The sequence below is a fragment of the Humulus lupulus genome, chromosome 8 (assembly GCF_963169125.1).
Source record: "Humulus lupulus chromosome 8, drHumLupu1.1, whole genome shotgun sequence".
NCBI lineage: Eukaryota > Viridiplantae > Streptophyta > Magnoliopsida > Rosales > Cannabaceae > Humulus > Humulus lupulus.
Window position 1 is genome coordinate 119,880,518 of NC_084800.1, and position 26,113 is coordinate 119,906,630.

Consider the following 26,113-nt stretch of genomic DNA (forward strand, 5'->3'; position numbering starts at 1 on the left):
GCCCAGGTTCGGTACATGGTCATATCAACAACGTGATCTTTATTCCGCTTAAACTCCTCAAGAAGGTGAGCCTTCTCGCCCTCGATTATATCAAAGGTGGCCTTCTTCTCCTCCTCGAACTTGGTATTTAGCTCTTCAAGCTCCTTGATTCTAGAGTCCCTCTCCATGATCTCAGAATCTTTAGCCTCCAGCTTTGACTCGAGCTTAGACTTTGTGGCCTTAAACTCGTCTGCGAGCTTTATCTGGAGGTTCTTCGCCTCCTGACCATAGGACAAGCTCGAGTGGACTTCATTATTTAGCTTGTAGTTAAGCTGAGCAAACGCGGCGAGGGCCTATACACAAATAAAATGGGTTAGAACACATACAGAATAAATCCGAGCAGGCAGCATGTAACGTCCCAAAATTACCTAATAAGGCTTATGGCCTTGATTAGGGGGTCGGGATGGCAATATATGGAATTACGTGTATAACTGCTATATTAATTGTTAATATGTGAATTATGTGATAATATGATTAATTGTGCATATTTAGGGATATTAAATATGCATGTGGGCCCGCTTCTTATTAGAAGGGCGATTTAGTAATTTGGCCCGTTGCGGGCATAAATGTGTATTTTTATGCATATATGTGAGAGACAACATTATTATGTGGGTTTATCTGGGTTGCTTGGCAAGAGGTGGTCCTAGGGAGCAAGTTAGCAGGAAAGTCACAACGGGACCCGATACCCGACTCAGGGCGAGTCAAGGCGTATTTTGGGTAATAAACATTTATTTGGGTTATTGGGTTATGAAAATAAATATTTGGAGATATATTTGGAGTTAGAGTGTTTAGGATGGAATATTGGGGAAATTTACCATTTTTCCCTCGGGGACGTTTTTGGTACCCCGAGCTTTGGGATTAACTTAAGTTAGAAAAAACAAAAGTTAGAAACCCATAGAGTGTTCAGCCAAGATCGAATCTCTCTCTCTCTCTCTCTCTCTCTCTCTCTACTCTCTTCTTTTTCTCTCAAGGACTTCCAAGCTAACCTTTGAAACTAAGGGGATTTTGGGCTAAGACCACTTGAATTGAAGCTACGGATTTGGGAAAGAACTCAGTAGAAACTTGGTGGACTCATTCTTCAGTAGAGGTAAGCTTTTAACTATGGTTTAGCATTTAAATTCTAGAAATTGTCGGTTGTTTTAAGGTGTTTATGAGCTTTTGAGCTTCAAAGATTGAATTGGAGTTTTGATGAGTTTTCAGTTTAGTTTTCTGTTGGGTTTTGTTGCTGGGATCATATTAGAGGTGTTGTGTTGGTTGAATTGTGTTGTTGGGATGATTTTGGGTTAAATTGAAATAAAATTTAGCTGCTGAAATGGAGGAAACTTATGGGTTCAAGGGGTCAAGTCGCAACCTTGTTCTTGACAAGTCGCGACTTAGCTTGAACCAGGCGCCTTAGGAGGCCTCTGCCTGGGGGGGGCGCCGCGACTTGATAGGCCAAGTCGCAGCCCATGCCTTTGGACAGAGAGGGGGAAAGAGCCTGACCAGGGGGCAAGTCGCAGCCCGCCTGGGCAGTTTTTCCTTGGGGAGTTTGTTTTAGAATGAAACTTTTTCCTTAGGGCTCGGGATAGTTTCCACTACCCGGTTTGGTGGAACCCGAGGCCCTGGAGGCTAGGATTTGGTCCGAAAGCCTTTGATCGCTCGATATTAATAGAATCCTATTTTATGGTTGTGGCTTAGGGTATCGCTAAGGGCTCGGAACTGGGATCGTGCTCGAGGGTCGTCTTAGTTACGCTTGCTTGGACCTAAGGTAAGAAAACTGCACCCGGAACATGTTGTATGTGATTAGGGCTTGGCCCATCTATTGTATATTAATATGATTAGGGCTTGGGCCCCAGGATTTGATATGTTACGCTATTGTTCTAAATGCTTGTTGATAAATGCTTAAAGTGCTTATATTCGTTACATGAATTCTATGGTTAGGGCAAGTGGCCCCGTTATATGAATATGTTTAGTATTGTGGAAATGGTTATTCAATGGGATTATATGATTAGCATGAATATGTGCTTAATTTTTCGGGATGTGCCTATCCATATCTGTTTCTTATAAGTAAGATATGCACTCCTGGATCAGGGCTTGACTTATGAGTGAAGGACGGTAATAACGCACAGTGCGCTGGTCGAGAGGCATTGGCCTAAACCAGCAACGTACTATTACGTTGATCGACTCTAAGGTCGATGGTGAACCACGGGGATTGGGCTAGCTCTATGGCTAGTGAGACAGAGCTAAGGGCGAGGCCCCAGATGACTCTATGGTCACATAGCTAGGGCATAGGCCCGGGAAGTGGCTTAAAAGCCAACTGAATAGGGCAGCGGCCCCAGGTTGATCCAATGAAAATGTGATTGAACTTGAGTGATATTGGCTATGAATTAATGTTACTGATTTTTATTGAATGGTTATTTTAAAGTTATGTTTTCTGTTGTCGCATGTTTTGTTTTCTTGCTGAGCCTCGGCTCACGGGTGCTTTGTGGTGTAGGTAAGGGAAAGGGAAAGCTTGACCAACCATGAGTTGGAGAGCTTCGGTAACAGCGTGTACATATGCGGCTTCTCAACCATCACGGCTGGGGTTATCACAGAGGAACTAGGGTTATATCCCTATTTTGCCGCTTAGGCCGGCAGATGTAACTTTTGTTATGTATTTACCCTTTTAAACAGTTATGTTGTAATATTTTGGGATCCCACGTTGTATAACACTTTTGAAATAAAATTCAATGGTTCTTTGACCAAAAATTTTAACCCTAACCCTTGTCACTAACCTTAGTTACACGATTTAAGCCAAATGATCTGATTAGTAGGTCTAGCACAATTTTAAGTACATAGTGTAACGGTCCTAGATTAGGAGGGCGTTACACAGCATGAAAAAATAAAAAGAATTACCGAAGTGATGAGCTCTCTACCCTTGTCATAAGGGGTGGCGTTGTCTCGGCAAGAGGTGAAGAATTGCCATTGTGGGGCACCAAGGTTGCTAAAGCTTTGGCCAACTCGGAACAATACATCCAAGCCCAGACTGGCTCCATGAGTCCCCACAGCGCTGTCAATCACGTACTCAAAGGTATGGGTCGAAATCGACAGCAAGCGTTCCCGGGTGGGAACCAGCTTCTTTGGAGCCGGAGCGGTCTGTTGAGAAGTTTGAATGGCAGGAGGAGGCGAGGGGAGCAAGATCTCGTTGGAGACTCTGACCTCAGGATTTGTATCAGCAGCCTGGCTCAGGCCTTGTGTGTCCGAGGCAGGACGTGTCACCTCGGATTTTTTCGGAATCTTGGAGGGGCCCCCCGACCTCTATGAGGCCGTCGGGCGCTTACTCTGCTTAACTCCGGAGCAGCAGTTGAGGACATTGTCTAAATCAAACTCCATTTCACCTGCATATACACAATTTACACATGAGTGATCGAGCTTAAACTACAAAAAGAAATGAGGCTAAAGTCAAAAGAAACCTAACTGGTACTTTCCCTCGAGCTTGTGCTCGGCGACCAAGTAATCCCCTTATCTTTAGAGGATGCTAGGGGAGTCCCTTCCCTATATATGGGGGATAGCCTCGAAAGGTATCTATAGTCATTGGTCCCATATTGAACTGCGACCCCATCCCAAACTTCATTTAAACTATACATAGTTTGGAATTTGCCTAACCAATTATCGAACCTATGAACCCTCTCATCTACCCAAGACCAAACACGAAAGTTGTCTCTGGAATCCGGGAATAGGATCAGAGTGTCGGGCTTGTGCTTAAGCATAGAAGGAGACCACATGGTCGAGCTAAGTATTACTTTACCTCTACCACCCGAGCTTAAGGCCTTGTCTTGGGCTTCGTTTCCCGAGGTAGGCCCGTCGTGACGACGAGCCATAGAGGGATAGGCCCGTGAGGTCGGCGACCTCCATCTCGGGGGGAGCTCCTCAATGGGAAGTGGCACGTGCTCCCACTTAAGGTACTTGCGGTATGAAGAGTCGTCTGTCGATTGATCATGCTCCAGAAGGCCGCAGGCTCAAAGTCGATCTTCATGGAGAAGATAGGATAGGGAGCGTCGACCATAGGGCAGTCGGAGCAGAGTTGACTTGTGCTTAACCATTGAATCTGAGGGTGTTGGATGGTGATAGCTGGCTGAAGAAATGGACGAGTAATTATTTCGAGCCTAGTCATTAAACGAACAAAAAAAGGAATGGGTATGAGTACTTACGAATTCGTTGGAATAAGTAGAATTTGGAAGGAGCGAGGCCATCCATCCAGAAAAAGGCCTGCTTGAAGTTCGGAGGATGGTTTGGCATATCCTCAAAAATCTTCTTCTCCTTTGGGTAGCTCGAAAAATAGTAGAAGCCATCCTCTCCCCGAGCTCAAGAGGGATTACTCTTCAAACAAAAGAGGTACAGGATCTCTTGCGGGGAAGTTCCTTCCCACTTCAGCTCGTGGTACAGGGACTTGAGGGCGGATAGGATCCTATAAGAATTGGTCTGGAGTTGGAATGGGGCGAGCCCAACAAAGTCCAGAAAATCCTTAAAAAAAGATTTCAGGGGCAGTAGGGCCCCTACCTTCATATGCCCACGACTCCAGGCCGCGAGCTTAATCTTGCTATTGGGTCTGCCATCACCCGGGGCGTAGCATCTCCGCTCGTTCAGAGTTGCAGGTCGACACATCAGCGTGCCAGAGAGCTTCAGGCCATGGCGAGCTAGAATGTCAGAAATTTGGCTCATTGAGGTGACCTAGCTCCAGTAATGTTCTGCCTCGAAAAAACCCTCTTGCGGGGTCAGAATTGATGCCGCTTACAAAGTTGAAGGGTGATCTGAAGGGTCCTCCATCAGCGAAAAGGAAAGTGCACCAGGCTCATAAGCAACGGTGAATTTGAGTTTGGGATCGAGCGGGATAGGTTTGATCTCGAGGTCCGGATCTGGATAAATCCCAACCCGGAGTTTCTTCCTTTTCCTTTCCTCGATCTCATCAATCTGACGTCGAAAATGGGCTCGGATATCCTCTTGTTCGCACCTCATGCGGTGCTCGCATATCAGTCGCTGGTTTCGAGTGAAGGGAGATTCTAGACTGGGAGTTAATGGAGAATAAGGGATTGCGAGCACTGACCCCCACCGATTCTCAGTGTTCTGTGACATCTAGCAAGAAAGAAAAGGGTGAGGGCCAGGCATACAAGAAATCAGAGTATAGCTTTGGTGATTCAAGCTCGAAGGCTCGAGATCACGAAGTAAGCTCGATCGAGATCGAGGTCTAGAAAGGACAAATCAAATTCGAGGAAGAACCCCGAACTATTGTAAAGTTGGGGCTTCAAGTGTGTACTTGACGCGAAAGTGGGAAAGTGTGGGTTCATTTTAAGAATCCTGGATTTTCAGGGGAAAAGTTGACGGTTACCCAAAAAGGTGATAATTTTGGGATTTGTGCAATTAAAAACTCTAATTCAGGACCCCATTTTTTGGCTTACATGATATATTACCCGTGGTCTGAAAACACCCCATGTTTGCATTTTTTACACTAAATATGGGTTTTAGAACTATGTTGTCAAAGATTTTGAATCAAAAGTTTGTGTTAAGCAGTATTGCTAAAACAACCAACTATAGCATACATTCGTACGGGAATGAAAAACACAAAAATGCACGAAGAAATAAAAATACGAGAGTCAAGAACAAGAAACTTACACACAGAAGCTTGTGGGTACAGTGAGATCGACGACTGTAGGAGCGGTTTGAAGGAAGCTCTCACGGAGTCAAAAATGCCAGGGGTGTTATGTCTCTTCGGTTTGGAGAATATGCAAAGATGAAAATGGAATTTTAAGCTCTGGTTTTTTTCTCTCTCTCTAAAGCTTGAGGCGCAAAACTAAAGAGGAGGAAGATGGTATAGTCATATATATATCCCAAAGGGAGGTCAAAGATCGAGCTAATCTGGGCCATTGGCTGGATTTGGTATTCGATCAGACGGTCAGGTGCAAACGTGATGATGGCGGCAAAAAGCTTAAATGCGAATAGACGTGGATGTGGTGAAAAAGTACTCGAGTACTCTGATTGAGCAACCCGTGGCTGACGCGTGTCCACACTCGAGTGTAGTAGGTGGCTTAGTTTTCGAAAGAGGCAGTTTAAAAGTTTCCTTCTCATAGGATTCGAACTGATACTTTTGAGGGGGCAAAATGTTACACCCAAATTTCGAGAATGGAGATTTTGATCTCGAAATTCAGGCTCGTGAGATGTAAGCTTGAAATAAGCATATTCATCTTATAATCAGCATTGATGAGAAAGTCAAAGACAGTCTCGTTAAGTAGTAAATGGGACAACTTCGGGATTGGTAAGCTTGGAAATTATGTAGTCTCGGAGGTGCTTCGAGACTATAAGTGAGGCTCGAAACTCTCAATGGAAATAGTTCAACACTTGTATAAAATCTTCTTATTCATTTCCTGTCCTCAGACAAGGCAATTTGAGCTCGAGTATTGTGAGCTCAAAGAAGATGGTTTCGTCAACATTACTTGTCGACAACAGAGGCGAATCGAGGTTACAAGCTCGCAGTGGGTGAACGACCGCGAAGGCGTATGAGTCAAATGCCTACGCTCGAAAATTGTGTGTGTACATATTTATTGTTGTAAAATCCCTACGTTTAAGGGATCTATGTAATCTGTTACTAATCATAAATATCATGGGATATAACCGCGTACGTAGCAAGTAATGCATTTAATGGCATTCATTTTAATTGATTTATATTATATCAACCTGAATTCTATGGGAATATATTTGGAAAACAACTCTATAAATAGAGTAGGATGATTCATTTGTAGGGACAGAGAAACCGATACTGGGAAAACTCTGTACAATTGCTTCCAGAAAGCCATCAGAGAATTCAAAGAAGTTAATAACACAGACTCGTGGACTAGGCAGATTTTAACTGCTGAACCACGTAAAAAATCGTGTCTATATTATTTGTTTCCTCTAGTATATTTAGTTTAATTGATCTCATTTTCTAAGTTGACGAAAAACGGCGTCAACAGTATCTATCTCTCTCAAAGGCCATTTATATTACAATTACTTACTGATACAGGATATCTTGGTGCTAAATCGGTTTCTACACAAATGGAACCTAACCTCAAACTAAGCAAAGACACTAGTGACAAGTTAGCCAATCCTACCACTTACTGAAGTCTCATTGATAAGTTAATATATCTGACTATAACTATGTCAGACATATCTTTTATTGTCAATCGCTTAAGTCAATATCTTGCTACTCCTCGAACTCCTCATTTTCTTGCAGCTCAACGAATTCTCCAATATCTCAACGCAACTCCTGGTCAAGGACTATTTTTTTCTTCTACCTCTACTGATTTTCACCTAAAATATTTTACTGATGCTGATTGGGGAAGCTGTCTAGACACTAGACACTCTATTTCCAATTAATGTGTGTTTATAGGCAACTCCTTGGTCTCTTACAAATCAAAGAAACAAACCACCATTTCTCGTTCTTCCTTTGAAGCTAAATATCGTGCCATGACAAATGACATATGTGAAATGACTTGGGTTCTCGCAATTCTCAAAGACTTTGGCATTCAAGTTCCACTTCCAACAATCATGTATTGCAACAACAATGCAACTGTTCACGTATCAGAGAATCCAATTTTTCATGAGCGCACCAAACACATTGATATCAATTGCCACATTGTTCGAGAGAAGGTAACACAAGGAGTCCTCAAGATGATACATGTCTCCTCAAAGAGCAACCTAGCCGACATATTCACTAAAGCTTTATTTCCTAGTTCATTCAATGATATTGTATCCTAGATGGACACTCCATCTTGAAGGAGGTATTAGAACTTAAGTTAGTTTTCCCTAACAACTTTCTGTTACCTACCCATTTAGTTTAGTTAATTAGTTAAGCTAGGTTGTTAATCAGTTATGTAATTCATTTGTTACCCTTTTCTTGATCTCTGTTGCCTATATAAGGCTTACCTGATCATTATGTAATCGATACTTTTTTGTTTACTTGGATAATAAGAGCAAAACTCTCTATTGTTCTCACTCTCTCTGTTTTTCTCTGAGGTTTCACCAACTATTGCTACAAATTTGGGTCTTATTATATATATGCTAAACTACCACAATAATTTAGCAAGGTGTTTTGATTAGATGTGTTCCACTGATCAACAATGTTCTATGAAACTCAACGATGAAAGGTTAGATCTTACGATAAATGCTAAGATGAAAATTAAAATGATTACTGATGGTAGTGAACTCGGTGCCTTATTAGTGGTCTTGGATACAATCTCTCTCTTTTTGAAGATATAAGGTGGTAAAGTATCGTCTTTTGGGAAGAGAAAGGGTGGTTATTATGTATCAACTATTTATTGAAGAAAAAGTAGCCAAGTATCATCCTAAATCTAAAATGACTAATTATTGACTAGAAAGAACGATCATGCATTGTTCTACTAGAGAAAGATTGTGTGCGCCTCTTAGTCACATGTAAGAAAGAGGACACAATGACTAGATCCCAACTTTTGAGATAGGATTTGCCATCTATTAGAATTGGGGGGTCATTGTATTTGTCATCAATGAGCCCACTTTCGGTTTCTGTCTTAATTCAATGAAACTATCATCAATGCCGCGTAATAACTACAATGAATGCATTGCACCTTTGTTTTGAACTTTTATCCATCTCAGCTTCTCATTCCATTATGCACTTCTCTCACTAAATAAATATCTAACGGTTCCTCTCCGGGATAGCAAGGGAAAAAAATCCACCCCAACAGGCCCACATTAATAAGAGAACACATAACTCAAAATTGAATCGACACTCAAGTTTGCAGCAAAGCACACATTTATGGATTTATATCGATTGTTGTACAAACACATCAATGATTAGCTTAGGCCAGCAACCACATATTACATACTTACAAATACCATATCCCTTGCGAATTTTCAGCAAATTGCTTGTAAGGAAAAAAACAACTGAATTGGCTTGGATCATTTTGAAACCAATATGAAGAAAAAGACTTCTTTTTTTCCCCTTTCCTCAATTTTGTTGAACGAAAGAAAGGCGAATCCTACAACTTACATTACAAAGTTACAATTACCAGAAAAAAGAAACTACTCTCCTGTATCGTTTCCCTATATATATATATTTATACTAATTTTTTTTTAAGTTGAGTTGATTAGTATATTTGTCTAAGTTACTACTGTCATCGTTGTCGTTCTCTTCTTAAATCCACAACGACGACACTGACGTTATCCGTACTGTGCCTAGCCAAGGCGAGCTTGGTGAGCAATATGGATGCATCTGAACAAGCCTTATCGGAGCTCTCGGCAGACGAGTCAGCGACGACTCTCGCCGCTTCGTCTTTACCACCTGGCGACCTAGACGGCGACGGTGGTGGCTTCTGAGCTCTCAAACACATGCGAGCGACACAACAAGCCGTTTCGTTTGACACCACATCCCATAGTCCGTCGCTAGCCAAAATCAGGCACTCGTCGTCCGCCATTCGGTCCGTGATGGTTACCTCCGGCTCCGGTATCACGTACGGCTTCAAATAATTATCGCCGATCGCTCTCGACATGGCAAGCATTCCAAGGACTCGCGCGCCGTCCCAGTAGATAACGCGCCCTCCAGCGTTTTCGATTCGAACCAACTCGTCAGGTCGATCAGGCTGAAATTAATTAATAAACACAAGTTAGTCGATCCAGATTCAGAAAGAACAAAAAAAAAAGCGTAGATAACACGCGCTATCACTCTCTCAAGTCCAATGAACTTAAAGCCGGAGATTGAGTCCAAGATCTCGGAAAAATCAAACAAGTATTTTCCAATCAATTTTCTCAGGGGGAAAAAATAAGGTCGAAAGTTCACCTTGTGGTCGGAGGAAAGTGGAATAGCGACGCCGTTTCGGCATAGAACAGCTCGAGAATCGCCGCAATTAGAAACGACGATCTTCTCCGAGGTTACGACGGAGACAACGGCGGTAGATCCAACAGCATCGCAACGCGGGGTCTGAAGTTCGCAGCGACAGTTAGAGATCTTGTCACTTTCATTCCACGCCTGGACCTCTTCGTCCATGCGTGTGAAGCTACGCTCCATCATCTCTTTCCACAGAGGAGAAGTTGATTTATCACCTTCTAACTCCTCCTTCACGATTTCATGCAAGCGTTCTTTACACTTCATAGCCACCTGAGAAAATTTACAATGAGCATTAGAATTTAGGGATTAAGATACTGACTAAATTAGCTGAGAAATAAAATATGATTAGAGGACTTACATGAGAGCAACCATGGCCATCGAAAACGCCATAGAAATGGCATCCATTACCAACAGAAACTTCCAGGTGGTTCGAAAAGTAAGGGTGCGCAGAAACAGCATCCTCCATATCTCTTCTCCGACCGCAGACAGAAGTCACACCATACTTCGGGTTCTCTACCTGAAACTCTTCCTTCCCATCCACTTGAACCGAAATCGAGTTATCACACAACACGTCACAATTCTTTAAGCGCAAACCATCACTGTTCGCATCCTTGGATGATTTCGCTTCACAACTTTCCACCACGGATCCCTTCACGCACTCGCGGGGCGACGAGGAAATCGAAGGACGAAGCTCCAGTTTCTGCCGCTTCATGGAGCAAGGCTCCACCGCCGCCTCCGCCGGCGGCGGCGATGGTACGGTCACATCGGTGATGAACTTATAAGTCAGGAGCTCCATTTTCCGGCGTTTCAAGGTCCGAGAACTACTCGTCTCAATAGCGGACGAAGTCTCCCCTTCACCAACAACTCCACAGCAAATTCCAGCCATCATCCAATACCAGAACCGCGTAATCAAAAACTATGTTGTTGTTCTTCTTCTTAAGCAGAATCTGTAGGAATTTCTTCAGCTACAACAGGCTGTTCTTTCAAAGCTAAAGCAAAAATATATCAGAAAAAATATTTTGGGGATTCACTCGATGTTCACAACAGATGACAGACCCATAAAATGGTTTCCCAACGAAGCTTTTCTACACAAGCCCAAAATATTTTTAAAATAATAAAAATTCGTATTCGGGGAGTAAGGGGCCCACAATCTAAACACGGGCAGCTAGCCCGTCACTATCACGGGCAGGATTCGACATGTACAGTTGTTATGACGTCGAACTACTGAATAGGAAGGATTCAATCGTGACCGTCAATTGTTTTAAATCTTTCTCTCTCTTCCTGATCTCTGACCACGTGGTTTAACCTTTAGACATTTGTACGTGGACCAATGAGAGGCTACCACGCCTACTTGAAACGGCCTCCCTTTTCAGACACGCATGTGGTCCTTTCGACCCTCCCTTCTTCCCTAATTGTTTTTTCTTTTTTTCTTTTTATTATATTAACAAAAAATTGGGGATTGAGAGATATGACCACGTGGCAGTATCATCTATTATACGAGGTGCGATGTTCGATTCTTTCCCTACACGCATTTCCGAAAGTTACACTACGCGCCTAGATTTTCACGTATAAAAATCTCTCCTACTTTAGTAGATATTTTACTTTAACTGACACTGTTCTTCGTATTAGGACTTGGCAAAATTTTTTACAATCTGTCTAACATGAATAAACCACCCAAACCAATCCAAAAACCGCAATTCGAATAAACCGACTAAAATTTAAACCGTCCAATTATTACATTGGGTGGGTTGAAAATAATTATCAACCCACCCAATATAACCCAACCCGCCCAATTAATAATTTATTATTTTTAATATATTCAAATAAATATATAAATTAATTAAGTTTTGTTTTAATTTTTTTATTATAAATTTAAAATATTGTTTTAAGCTTAAAAATATAAACTTCACACTATTAGTACTAATATTTAAAAGAAAAATATTACAAAAATGTTAAAATAAAAATATCACTTTTGTTTGAGCGGGTTGACCCGACCAACCCGCCCAAATTATTGGACGGGTTAAAAAAAAATTCTTAATTAAGCAAATTACGGGTCACTTTTGCTAACCCGATTATGACATTGAACGGGCAAAAATACCTTGTAACCTGACCAACCCGCCCAATACTCAGTCCTACTTCATATCCATCGATGTAGTGCCAGCACTATTATGGTGTACATAAAAAAATAAATTAAATAAAAAAAGGAAAAATTGCCTCAAAATTACCTAATTTTATGTTCACGTATTGATAAATACCTTTTCTTCCACTTTTAAGTACCAACAGTTAAGTTTCCTTTAACTATAAAATTTAAGGCTAAAATACATAAATTTTATGTTCATTTATGATTAAATACTATTTATTTTTTACGCTAAAGTTTCGTTAAAATTATTTTTTTAAATTCTATAAAAAATTTAAATTAAAAAATAATCAAAATACAAAAATATTGTAATTAAAATAAGAAGAAAAAAAGGCAAAAGAGGAGAGGAGTTGGACAAAAGAAGTGAAGAGAAAAGAGGAGATGGACGAAGGAGAAAAAAAATAGTTTATGGATTTAATTTTTATTTTAATCTGTATTACGATTTAATTTATAATTATTTTTTATTTTAATTAAAATAGTTTTTAATATTATTTTTTATTTTTAAATCAATTAAAATATATTTTTTAATTATTTTTTAATATTAAAATTACTATAGGATTTAATAATGTCAAAAAATGATTTCTTTTTAATTATTTTAACATTTTGTCACTTTTATTGTAAAAAATTATATATTAAAACTATTTTAATTAAAATTTTCTGGTACTTTAGCAGCAAAATTTCTGGTCAAAAATAAGACTTAACGGCTCATACCAACGGAATAGAGAAAAAAATAACATTTTAATACTTTTACGGCCAAAATAAAAATATTTTAGTATTTATCCATAACTAAACACAAAATTTAAATATTTCAACTACAATTTTTCATTTAAAAAAATATTGTGCTTAGTTATGATATTAGGGAGTGAGAATGAGAATGGGTTGCATTGCCCTTCTTTACTTATTTTCTTTCAAGAATGAGATTGAAATATGTGGATTTTCCACCTATTTGGGATTAAAGAATGGAATTGGCAATCCTGCAAGATTGAGAGATTTTCATTTCCATTCCCCTCAAATTATAAATTAATGGTAATTTTACTTGCACGTAATTAGAATGATTTACAATCAGATTCACTTCCAATCGAATTAATGAATCAAAATCATAATAAGCTATTTATTTTAATATCGAGAATCATAATCGAATTCAACATTATTCCCATTGTCATAATAAATAAATTGCAAGACATAGAATACCCTTAAATAAAATTAATACAAAAGACAAATTCCAATTTTTAACTTTTAAAATGCCCTTAAATAAAATTAATATAAAGAAAAGTTTTAAATTTAACTTTTAATGTAAGGACAAATTTGTCAATTCATTATTAAAAGAGGAATGAGAATGGCCATCCCCCACCCCAACTTCATGGAAATGTAATTGCCAATCTCATGCTATAATCCCAAATTTTCGTGGGAGCTACATTATTCCTTCCGAGTCCTTGATAAATTTAAGGAAATAAACATCGGTATTCACACTTATTCCCCATTCTCATTCCCTAAGAGCATTTCTAACACATTACCTTATTATGGGGTTAAGCCGTCCAGTTGCATATGCTCTAATCCCACAAGCAAACACACCATAAATTTATATATATTTTACTTTTTTTAAAAAATTAATACAATATATATTTTAAAATTATATGTTATTTTTGCTACAAAAATTATATATATTTTTTATAGAACAACCTCTATAAAATAAAAATTAATAACTTAAATATTTAATATTTATCTTTTTCTTTTTGACTCAATAAAGAATAAAATAGATTTATAACTTCAATATTCGTTAATTTTTTTATTTTGATTGTTAGTAATTAGTATTTTTTATTTATAGTATAGTTTTGTGGATGTGGAATTATTATCTATTATTTATAATATTATCTAAAATAAATTATATAATTTAAAATATTTATATTATTTTCTAAATGCATGGCATTTAAAAAAATTATACATAACAATAAATTAATATTCTAAGTTAAAAATATATATTATTATAATATTTAACAATACAGTATATATATGATAAAAGATCTATATACATATAAAACTTTAATGAGGATTATTTTTGTAACTCATAAATAATTTATTCATATTCCAAAATAAACTAAACACATCAATTGAAATATTATTAATTTCAATTCAAGTTCCTACAAATCAAAAATCAAGTAAACAATTTATTTTGACTCTGACTCATTAATCCAATTGAAGGTCAATTCAATTACTAATCATTCTAATTGCAAATCATTTTCATTACATATAAGTAAACGCACCATAAATATTAATTAAATTACTATCCTTATATTATCAAAACAAGGAAATCATGTTATAGAGGTTTTTGTTTTTCATTAACTAATTATTGATGCGTTGTATACTTATGGAAGAGAATAGAAATTTAAAATGAGCATAATTATCCATGTTTAAATTTGAAATTATAGAATTGAAATGACAATCCTACGAGATTGGAGAATTGTAATTTTCATTCTCCTTAAAAATGCATTGACAAATATACTTTTCTTTTAAAAGTTAACATTGGAATTTTTCTTTTGTAATAATTTATTTAAATATATTTTTATAATTTGTAATTTATTTATCACAATTTTAAAGTGAAGTAACACATTAATAAAAATATTGTTGAGCCGAATTCTGATTTCTGCTAGTAAAGCCGACTCCGAACTCGGAATTGGGGATGAATGTTATTGCTAGTGAATTAGATAGGTACCTCCCTTAGTTGTGATTGTTTGTAACATGTAACCTTTCCTCAAAAAAAATAATTAAAAAAAACCGACGAACGATATTGACAATGTTGATTAAGTTTTATACATTAAAGCCTCTTTCAAAAATATATATATTACTATGTGAAAGTAACGTGGAAGGCATGTTTGCTTAGTTTTATTTAGAAAATTTATTATTTTATTTTTAGTAAATATTATTATGGACCCTATGTTTTGTAAAAGTTACTTATCAGACTTTATATTTTGTTAAATGACAATTTAGATCATATGTTTTGCAAAATAAAACAAAATAGTACATTAGACTAGATTTTTGTCAAACTTTCTTTGACTATGACCAATATATTCTTATATTATATTAATTAATTAATTAAATATATAATAAAAAATATATTTTAAAATAAAAATAATAAATTAAATTGTTTTTACATAAAAATAATTTAAAAAACTATTTAAATTAGAAAAAATTAACTTAAATAGTTTTCTAAAAATTAACAAAAATAATCAGATTTAATAAAAAAAATTATACATAAAATTAAAAATTAAATACCAAAATTAAACTAACAAATTTAATATTAATAAAAACTTTTTCTAAAATGAAATTAGAAAAAAAATTAAAAAAATCTTTGCATCTCCCTCATCCTCGTCTTCTTCTTCTCCTTCTTGATGCTCTTCTTCAGCATCTTCAAATTTGATTCCCTTTCAGTTTCAACCACTAGCCCTAACCCCAGAACCCAACCACTAGTCCCGACCCTAGCATCTTTGGCATCACCCCATTCATTGTTGCAGAAAGAGAATGATGACATCTTCGATAGCCTCATCACCTACTTTAGGAACAGTGGTCAACGAAGAGTCAGCAACTTCATCACTTGCTTCAGGCACGATGGTCGACAGAGTCAATGAAGACCCACGAATCTCCTCCCTCGTCCTCTCTCACATACCCAATGAAAAAGTCATTAAAGATTAAGAAACCCAGATCCAGCAACGTCGACATCTCGCACCAAGTCGCATGACCCCGATCCAGTTGTGAAGCTGCCCAAGTCGCCACCTCCATCTCTAGGTTCATACTTTGTGAAGCTGCAAAAAAAAAAACAAATGAAGGAGGCATGGAGGAGGCAATCAGAAGAAGTGGATGATGAAGAAGAAAACATTTCAGCCTCATGACTGTGGGTCTTCATTTGATTTCTTGTTTTAGCAAAAAGAAGAAGAAGAAGATGATGATGATGATGATGATGATGATGAAGGCTCTTTGAAGAAGAAGATGGACGTTGATAGATTGAGACTAGGATTTAGGTTGATTAAGTTTTGATTTCTTTAGTTTTATTTGTTTATTTTAAATTATGTTTAGTGAATATTAAGACTGATAGATTAGGATTAAATCATGTTTAATATTTTTTAATTAAATCTGATTGTTTTTGTTAATTTTTAGAAAACTATTTATGCTAATTTTTTCTTATTTAAAATAGCTTTTAATTATTTTTTATTTAAAAACAATTTAATTTATTTTTTATTTTAAAATATATTTTTCATTATTTATATAGTTCATTAATTAATAGAATATGAAAGTATTTTGGTCATATTTAAAAAAAATGACCAAAATTTGGTCCAGGGTACTCTTTTGTTCAATTTTACAAAATACGAGGTCCAAAATAGTATTTATTCTTCTATTTTTATTAAGTTGTTTAACTATCATATAAATTTTAAATAAATAAGCAATATCATATATAATAAAATAAGATGTTTAAAACACTAAAATCGGACTCTTGGATCGAAAGTTATGGCTAAAACACTGAGATAGTTATACCTTTACAGAAGTAGACCAACGATAGAACCAGAGAGATCGTGTGATTGGGAGAAAGCATCACATCAGTAGTAATTTTAAACAAACAATTCAATCATAGAAGAATGCTCCACAAAAATCCATACGAAAAAGAAAAGATACAATTAGAAAAAGAGAAGAAGATAAATACAATTAGAGCAAAAACAATGGAGTGTGATTAAACAAAAAAGAAATACATACGTAAAGATGGAGAGAGAAGAAGAGGTGCACAGTCGAAAGAGAGTGAGAGAAAGAAGAGTTATTATCAATATTATTTATAGTTATTATATATGAATAATATCAAAATAAATTAAATGTAATAATAATTAAGATAGGTAGTTGTATATGTGTTCTCATTTTTTCGTCAAGTTGCACAAAGCAATAAATGAATAATTGTTTTGTGTATAATACTTAAGAGCGAATCTTAATGACGAATAGTGAGCTAATGAAAAGAGGAATAAATGCAACAATAAATGAATAAGACAAAGATTTATAGTGGTTCGACCCAAAAAAATATGACATACGTCTACTTTAGTCAGTATTATTTATGAACTTTGAACCCTCAAGAGCAAGCTGAGTTTGATCTTGCCCTTGGGGCAGTTACAGTGATGGAGAGTAGAAGCTCTCTCTGAAAATGAACAGTTACTGGCTTGTTTTTTCGGATCCTCTGTTCTCTTGATTTCTTGGATTTGATTCGTCATTTTCGCTGTAGTGCGGGTTGCACTATTTATAGTCGCGGAGATGGGAAGGGCTGACGGTGACACATTGTTTCCCGATCAAGCAAAATTTTAGTACACTTGGCCTGGAGATAGGTTTTGTGTCTCCCAAAAAATGGAAGTTTGGCGTGTCCTATTCATTTAATGGTTGATAGCGCACTCTTGTGCGGAATGAGGCTCGGATGGCGAGGGCCACTGTAACGCCCCACGTCACTATGGCTGCTTCCTAGAATGACGACTAGCCCTACAAACCAACACAAGTCTTTCCAGCATGCTTTGTCCTCACTCGCACGCTTCCTGGGAAAACTTCCCAAGAGGTCACCCATCTTGAGATTACTCCAAGTCAAGCACGCTTAACTTTGGAGTTCTCAAGTGATGGGCTACCGAAAAGAAGATGTATCTTGTTGATATAGGTTGTAACGACCCAAATTCGCTATTAAGGCTTAAGGGCCTTGAGTAGTGTGCCTAGAGGGCATAATGGGATTTTGTGTGTGACTTTAATGAGTTTAATGCATGATTATGATTTAATGCACGTTATATGACTATTTGATTATTTGAGATGCATGACTATGTGAATTAGTATGCCTGTAGACTTGATTATCTTAGAAAGAGCATATTTGTAATTTGGCCATTTTGGGCATGACTGTGTTGATATCTGTGATCTATGACTCGAGACGATCCTAGAATGAGCGGGTTAGCGGAAAAGTCAAAGCGGGAATCTATACCCGGCTTGGGTTAAGCCTGGGGAGTTTAAATGAGAATTTGGAAAATATATTGAGGTTAATCTTGATAATGAAGAATGTATATTTGGTGATTAATCAGGTATTGGGTAGCGAGCGGGAATTATTAGGAACACTTGAGGAATTAGTGGGAATTTGGGTAATATGACTCAAATGTCCATTTATGGGCATAAAGGTTTAGAATTATCAAGGGAGGGCATTTTGGTCTTTAGGCTTGTTAGAGATGAGTTAAAGGGGGCTTTATACTTAGTGGATTTTGTAGAAAAAGAGTTATAGGCTGAAAAGAAAGAAAGAAGGAGGAGAAAAAGGAAAAGAGAGAAAACAGAGGGGTTTGGCTTTAAAGAATCGGTTTGTGGCTCTCCCAACCATTTTCCTTCATTTTTCTTGGAGTTAAGCTCAGTGGAGAGCTAGGGTAGGCTGAGCATCAAGGATCCTAAGCTAGACTTGAGGATTGGCAAGGGATTAGCAAGATCACATCAGAAATTTGAGGTAAGTTCTTGGAGATTTCAGTTTTAGGGCTTGACTGGTTTAAGCTGTGTATTTGAGCTAAATAGATGGGATTTTTGGGGAAATCAGGTCAAGGTTGTGAAGGTGCAAGCTAAGGAGGTCTAGGGTTCAACTCAAGGTCGAATTTCTATCCACGGTATGATTTCTAAGACCTTATCTTTGTTGTTTGAATGAATTTCTGGTTTTTGGGTTCATTATGATAGATTTTGAGTTTTGGGTTGCTTGAGCTTGGGGTCGAGTTCTTGGGATGCTTGGGATGAGTGTGAGGTGTGGATAAGTTTGTTTTTGGGCTTGGGAATGATTTGGACAAGTTTGGGTTTGAAATGGTAAAAGGAAATCGAAAGAAACGATTTTTGGGTTTGGTCCGGCTGCAACTAGCGCTACAGCGCTAGTCAGAGGGCACTGTAGCGCTAGCCCCTGTTTCTGGGGGTGGTTCTGCTTGTAGCGCTACAGCGCCCTCTTTAGAGTGCTGTAGCGCTGCACTGTTCACAGAAGGGGATTTTTGGGCTTTTGTTAAGGGATTTTGACCTAGGGTTCGGGGCTCGATTCCACCACTTTGTTTTGGGGATCTAGGACTTCCCGGGGGCTCGGGATTGGTCCCGAGGCTAGGTTTTGGACTTGAGGTTTGGTGATGACTTTGACTTTGGATTTTGCTTAGGTAAGCGCTAGGGCTCGAGTAGGATCGTGCTCAAGGAGTCAGGTGATCAAGGCTACCGAATTTAAAGGTAAGAAAACTGTAACACCCGGGATCAGGGCATGGGCCCACAGTGTTATTGCAGGGCATGGCCCTAGATTGTTTTACTTGTAAATGTATGACCTTGGATGAATTATTATATGTTTGAACAATTATTTCGAAATGTATTATGCGTACGATTATAATGAAATGAACGGCTAAGGCTGAGAGCGGCAAGGGCCGGGTACGGCCTTGGGGCCGGAAGTAACACTCAGCACATGGGGTGCTTATAGCCAGGGTGAGACCCAAGGGATACAGGAGTTATCCTTACGGTGAGGACCGAGACCCCCGGGCTTTGGTAAGTCCTCTGGGGCGGCATGGTCGTGCTTGATCAGTCGGATGGTTTTCCTATTTATCAATGGATTATATGTCAACTATATTCTGTGCATATGTTATATACTGTATGGGTTTTCTTGCTAGGCTTCGGCTCACGGGTGCTCTGTGTGGCAGGTAAAAGCAAGGAGTCAGTCAACCGGCCATGAGTATGGAGAGCGTGGGAGCGGCGCGTACATGTTCGGCCTGCCCAACTGCTTTGGTTGGGGGCATTTTGTATATTGCTGTATTAACTCATTCTTTTGATAGTTAACCTAGTGTAAATCTATTTTTGAGTTGTAAATATTTTGTAAACCTTATTTTTGGGATCCCAGATGTTTGATACTTAATGTTTTCAATGAAACTAAACATTTTCAAAGAGTACAGCCTTAAATTTTGGTTTAGTCACACTTTTGGTTTTAGAAACCACGTAGAGTCAGTCAAAAACACGATTTCTGTTTTAAACTCACTAAGTAACGGCTCTAAGGTAGTAGGGCGTTACATAGGTAGTACCCATCAATCCATTTAAGCTCTCTTTAACCGTGTAGTCCCATACCTACACAGTCTTAGAATCATCACACTTGACCTTCCCCAGGCGGTGTGGGATTGCATAGCTTACCTGGTCTTTCCCCTTACGGATCACAGGATTCTGACTGTCACAATCACCCCCCCTTACAGGCCCGACGTCCCCATCGGCCACACTTCCGGCTGGGTCAAGGTTCTGATACCATTTGTAACGCCCCACGTCACTATGGTTGCTTCCTAGAATGACGACTGGCCTTACAAACCAACACAAGTATTTCCAGCGTGCTTTGTCCTCACTCGCACGCTTCCTGGGAAAACTTCCCTAGAGGTCACCCATCTTGAGATTACTCCAAGTCAAGCACGCTTAACTTTGGAGTTCTCAAGTGATGGGCTACCGAAAAAAAGATACATCTTGTTGATATAGATAGTACCCATCAATCCATTTAAGCCATCTTCAACTGTGTAGTCTCATACCTACACAGTCTTAGACTCATCACACTTGACCTTCCCTAGGCGGTGTGGGATTGCACAGCTTACCTGGTCTTTCCCCTTATGGATCACAGGATTTTGACTGTCACAGCCACCGGCGAGCAGCGAGGAGCCTCGATGATCGGAAACTGGCTACTGGCGACTAGCGAGGGCCTCGGGGAACAACTATGGCCGATGGCGACTTTAGCAAATCCTTATGACGTGTGTTTGTCTCACTTGTGTGTTTGGCTAGGGCCATTTTCTTCTTACAATTGGCGTTGGTGTGGCCACCTAGGAATCATTTGGCTTCACGAGATAGAAGAAGTAGGACGACACTGATGAGTCCTGCCTATTCTTGAGTATTAGGGAAGTGGCGAGGGCCACTTCTTACGGCGGCTGGTGGTGACTGTTGTGTCCCAACACTTTATCTTGACATATCATTACTTCGCGGGCTGCAACGTGGAAGTGCCAAATTTTGAGTATAACAATATGAATAATATCAAAATAAATTAAAATGTAATATAATTGAGATAGGTAGTGTATAGTAAATAAATAAATATTTTTATATATAAAACTGTATCTTATTTTCAAATGAAATAATGTTTTCATCATTATTATTTTTTACTTTAAATTCCATAAACAAATCAAATAAACATAATTTTAATTTGAAATTAAATCAAATAGCTTCAAATTTTTATATAAAAGTGAAATTTCGCATTTAAACATACGACTAATTTTTTACTCTAAATAATGTGAAAGAGAAAAATACTACTTCACACAAAATTATATATTTCTTAATTATCTTTCCAACAATATCTAATTCATTAAGATTGGACTTATGGATCGAAAGTTATGACTAAAATACTAAAATATTTTTGTGAAATTTTGTAATTAACCCGTCTCTAACTTTTACATCAGATTTTGACTTCTAAATAATACAAAGATCAAAAATACTATTTCACAAAAAGTTATAGATTTTTCAATTATCTTTATATAATTCATTAAAATCAGACTCTTGAATCGAAAGTTATGACTAAAACACTGAGATAGTTTTGTAAAAAATTTTAATTTTGTAGTTTTTTTATTTCATTATTGTTTTTAAATTTAAATAAACAGTTAAAGTTGACATTAAAAAAAAAAGTTAGATGCACATTTAATAAGCCCTTCATTATCACTGCAATAGACATCTTTAGAAACCAGCGTGGTGACAACATTAGCACAATCAAATTCCACAACAAACCTTGGAATTTGAAGTTGTTGCGCAAAAGACAGACCTTCCTTGATAGCAAGTAATTCAGCAGTATATACATTATATCGTCACTGCAAAAACACCGACTTGGCAGCCACTAAGTTCCCAAAATAATCTCTAGCGATTATACTGATAGTACGACATTCCCTTTCTACGTCAATCCCATTATCAACATTTATCTTGACCACACTTTCTTTAGGTGGACACTATTTCACACATATTCTATTATTAACTTTGGGGGGAGTAGAGTTGACTTATTGATAATCTGCAAGAAGCTTAGAACACCACCCCAAAAGATCTGCAACCACTGGCTCCTTTTTACCATGACACAAACCATTCCTAATATACCAAAGTTGCCAATATGACACCAAAAATCTCAAAATCAGACTTCGTTAGAAGAGATTTTAGCCTTATAAAGAAGGAGATAATATCATTAAGAAAACACTCCTCTACAGCTTTCCAAAACCTGCTCCTCTTCCAAACTGTGAGAACAGAAGCACACTTCCAAAGGGCATGCATAAAGTCTTCCCCATAAGCTCCACCACATCTCAAACAAGAAGTATCTAACGAAATACCCTGGAAAATAGAGCACAATTAGTGAGCAGCCACAAGTGGCTTAATTTCCAAAAAAAGTATTTAATTTTAGGAGCACTCTCATTTTCCAAATATAAGTCCACCATGATTCAGTTTTCTTCATGTCAGATGCTTCAGTTCTCTCTTTCATTCTCATGACAACCTTGTATCCACTTTGAACACTATATTCAACATTCTTCTTATAATGCCAAAGCACTTTATCTTGCATCTCCCAATCACAACTAGGCATACCCAAAATCAGTTTTGCATCCTCCTTGGTAAAGACATTTCGAATGAAATCTTCATCCCACTGACCTTCCCTATTGTAATGCCCTAAAATCCCTAATGAAGTTTAATGGTCTGATTAGTAGGCCGGAAAGGCCATAATTGATTTATTATGTCATTAAACTATTATGTGCATGTTTATGTAAATTATATTATTTTATGATGATAAATGTATGCACGTGGGTCCACATTTCATTATAGAGGCATTTTGGTAATTTGGTCGTTGAGGGCATATTTATATACTTTCATGCATGTTGGTGATCTATTGTTGAGGCCACATTATAATGTGGATTTGTTCGAGCTATTCGGCATGACACGATCTTTGAATACAAGTTATCGGTTTGGTCATAACTGGGTTGAATTCGGGGCTCGGGGTGAATCTCAGGGTGATTTGATGATTAGAGCATTACTGGGAATTAAAGGGTAATGGGATATGATTTTATTAGTATTTGAGAATAACGGAAATTGGAGGGCATTAATTATGATTAACAAGATAAGCGGGAAATGACGGTTTTGCCCTTGGGGGTTGTTAGGAGATGAATTAAGCATGGATGTATTTTGGTCATTTGACCTAGGCTATATATAAGTTGAAGGCTGTGGAAGGTTAGCCAAAACAGAGCCTTGTCTTTCCTCCCTCACGATCATCATTTTCCTTTTTCTTTTCCTTTGAATCTTGAAGCAAGTTTGGGGATTCAAACTTAGAGATTGAAGCTTGAGGTTTTAGGCTAGTGTTCAGCCATTGAAGAGGTTTCAATTCAAGCTTAAGGTAAGGTTTTAGTTCAAGTTTATGGTTCCTTGCTCTGTTTTTATGTTAGTTTTGAGATTTGGAGTTTTGATCATTGAAATGAGAATTTGATGAAGTTTTGATTGGTTTAAGGCTTAGGTTTTGATGGTGATATGGTAGATAAGTTATGGTAATAGTTGGTGGCTTTGCTTTATGATATTGGGAGTGTTTTAATAAGGTTTTGAAATGAGTTCGAAGGAGAAAAACAGGGATTTTTGGCTGAGTTTCAGGTGGGGTCGCAGCTCTGTTCTAGAGCGCCGCGACCCAAGCTCATTGAAGAGGAAGGGTAGAGCTGAAGGGCTGTTGGGCCGCAGCATGGTGAAGGAGGGTCGCGGCTCATGTTGGGGATTGAAGGGTGGCCGCTTCTATTTGAGGAGGTGGGTCGCGGCATGGTGGTGTAGGGTCGCGACCCTTAGTGGCATTTTGGCAAGAATTGAGTTTTTGGCTTGGGGAATCAAACCTTAGGCCTCAGGATCGTTCCTACTACTCGGTTTAGTAGGATTCGATGTCCCGGAGGCTAGGTTTTGGTCCGGGAACCTTTTGTGATTCATTTTATTGATGGAATCCCATAATTGGTTATGACCAGGTGACCGTTAAGGAACTAAAATGTTGATCGTTCTCAAGGGTCGTTCTTTTACTAATTCTTGCTCGAACCAGAGGTAAAAAAACTACACCCCATACATAACATGCATGGTTATTCATGAGGCATGTTGAATGTTTAAACGTGGACGTTGATTGTATATCGAATGCTTAGCAATTATTGCTTACTTGTGAATGGTACTGATTTATTAGTCAGAATCGGCAATGGTGTTAGAACTGACGGTGAAGCTGTGACTGACTAGTCAAGTTCGACAGTAGTATGAGCACTGGTCGTATGTTATTGACCTATGAGTCAGGAACGGCATAAGCGTCATGAACGCAGAGTTGAAAAGATTAGATCTAATCGACATAAGCATTGAATGACTCATCATGAGCATTAATGCCGGACCGACCCCAAGTTCGATGAAAACTAAAAGCGCTTGTCCAGTTCCATGACTAGTCACTCAGAGCCAGGGCCAGAAGGCCCAGGTGACTCCATTGTCACATGGCTAAGGGTACGGAACCCACGCTAGTGATTCCATGATCACTCATTTGGTTTACATTAGTGACTTGCTCATCAGTCACTCACTTGGTTTAAGCAAGTGACTCGATCACTCATTTGTAAAGGGTACAGAACCCACATTAGTGACTTTTACATCTGTCACTCATCTGTTTAGGGCTATAAGTCCTGGATGATTATCATGATCATTATTTGATGTTATATACATGAAGTAATGAGTTTTCTTGATGGGCTTTGGCTCACGGGTGCTATGTGGTGCAGGTAAAGGGAAAGAAAAGCTCACCCAGCCTTGAGTGGAGAGCTTAGGTGGCAATGTGTACATATGGGGCCGCTTGACCACCACGGCCAAAGAGTTCTCGGAGGAACTAGGGGGTTAACCCTATTTTTCCTGCTTAGGTCGGCGGGTTGTAAATTTTACACTGTAATGACCATTTTGGATTGTAAATAACTTGTAAACGTTTTTTTATGGGCCCATGAACAGTTTTATGTTTTAAATAAAATATATCTGAAATTTCGTTTTTTAAGATTACCAACTTAATTATTCAAATTAAATAATTAATTGTTGAACTGTTACAGAAATGTTTAAACAGACACAACGACTGTTTGAACAGAAACCAGATATGTTTAAACAGTTTGTGACCAGAAGATGAAAACGAACATAAAGTAAAGAACACACGATTTTTTACGTGGTATCAGCAATCTTTGCAGATTGCTACTAGTCCACGAGGCCACGCCCAGAGAATGAAATTTATTAGAAGAATATCTAAACGATTACAAAACCAAATTGACTTATACAAATAAAGACTCCCTTTTGAATTTGTCGCAACTGTTGTAATCTAAACTCCTAATCAAATTTATGAAGTGCTAAGATCTTGAACTCCCTTCAAATCATAACACTTGCACTTTTCCTCCCGAAAAGTGACTCACGAACAAGACTTCTCCCGAAGCTTGATGACCAATGTCCAAGTGTGTTCAACCTGCACAATTAACACAAAGAAAACAATACAGAAGTACACTGTAATAAACCACTAAGAACTTGCTGGACTCAAGTTCTTCACATAATAAAAAGTCTCTCTAAAACGTGAAAAATATTTGGAAAATAATACACCAAGAGAGATGATCAAAAACCAACGCCTTTAGGTCGTGGAACAAAAAACAGAAATCAAACAGCCAATAAATGGAAAATCTTCCAAAATAGGAAAGTCAGAATCTGTTCAAACAGACTGGCAATCCGTTCAAACAGATTCATTGAATCTAAACAGTTTTTCAACCCAGTTTCCTTAAATAAATAAGGAAACAATATATCATTTATTATTACAAGCTGTACACGATTTCTGGGCAACCAAATCAGATAAATGAAAATAAATACTAATAATTTCCATATAAACCAATTTCAAGAAAATATATTCTTTTATATGAAATTATATATTTATTTTATAATCATATATAGAATAATCTGATTTATATCACACAAAACAAGAAACTAACTATTTTCGAAATGTACCAAAATATTACAAAACAGGAAACTACTAATTTCGAAAATACCCTTTTAATTAATTT

At 37.8% G+C, this 26,113-nt stretch overlaps 1 protein-coding gene across 1 annotated transcript; it reads right to left on the reverse strand.

Annotated features, from left to right (window-relative positions):
• Positions 1 to 8,797: 8,797 nt before the first annotated feature.
• Positions 8,798 to 10,971, reverse strand: LOC133798382 (probable protein phosphatase 2C 24). Its single transcript, XM_062236644.1, has 3 exons — positions 10,245 to 10,971; positions 9,839 to 10,156; positions 8,798 to 9,641 (listed from the first exon to the last, which is right to left on the reverse strand). Exons 1-3 carry the CDS (start codon positions 10,773 to 10,775, stop codon positions 9,177 to 9,179), a joined length of 1,314 nt encoding a protein of 437 aa, XP_062092628.1. The 5' UTR covers positions 10,776 to 10,971; the 3' UTR covers positions 8,798 to 9,176.
• Between the last annotated feature and the right edge of the window lie 15,142 nt (positions 10,972 to 26,113).

Bases quoted from the DNA above. Each gene is read 5' to 3' on its own strand.
- LOC133798382 (XM_062236644.1), bottom strand. From the start codon at position 10,775: ATGATGGCTGGAATTTGCTGTGGAGTTGTTGGTGAAGGGGAGACTTCG. The intron at 10,157-10,244 runs GTAAGTCCTCTA...AAATTTTCTCAG, and splicing joins ATGGCCATGGTTGCTCTCAT to GTGGCTATGAAGTGTAAAGA. The intron at 9,642-9,838 runs GTGAACTTTCGA...AATTAATTTCAG, and splicing joins CACTTTCCTCCGACCACAAG to CCTGATCGACCTGACGAGTT.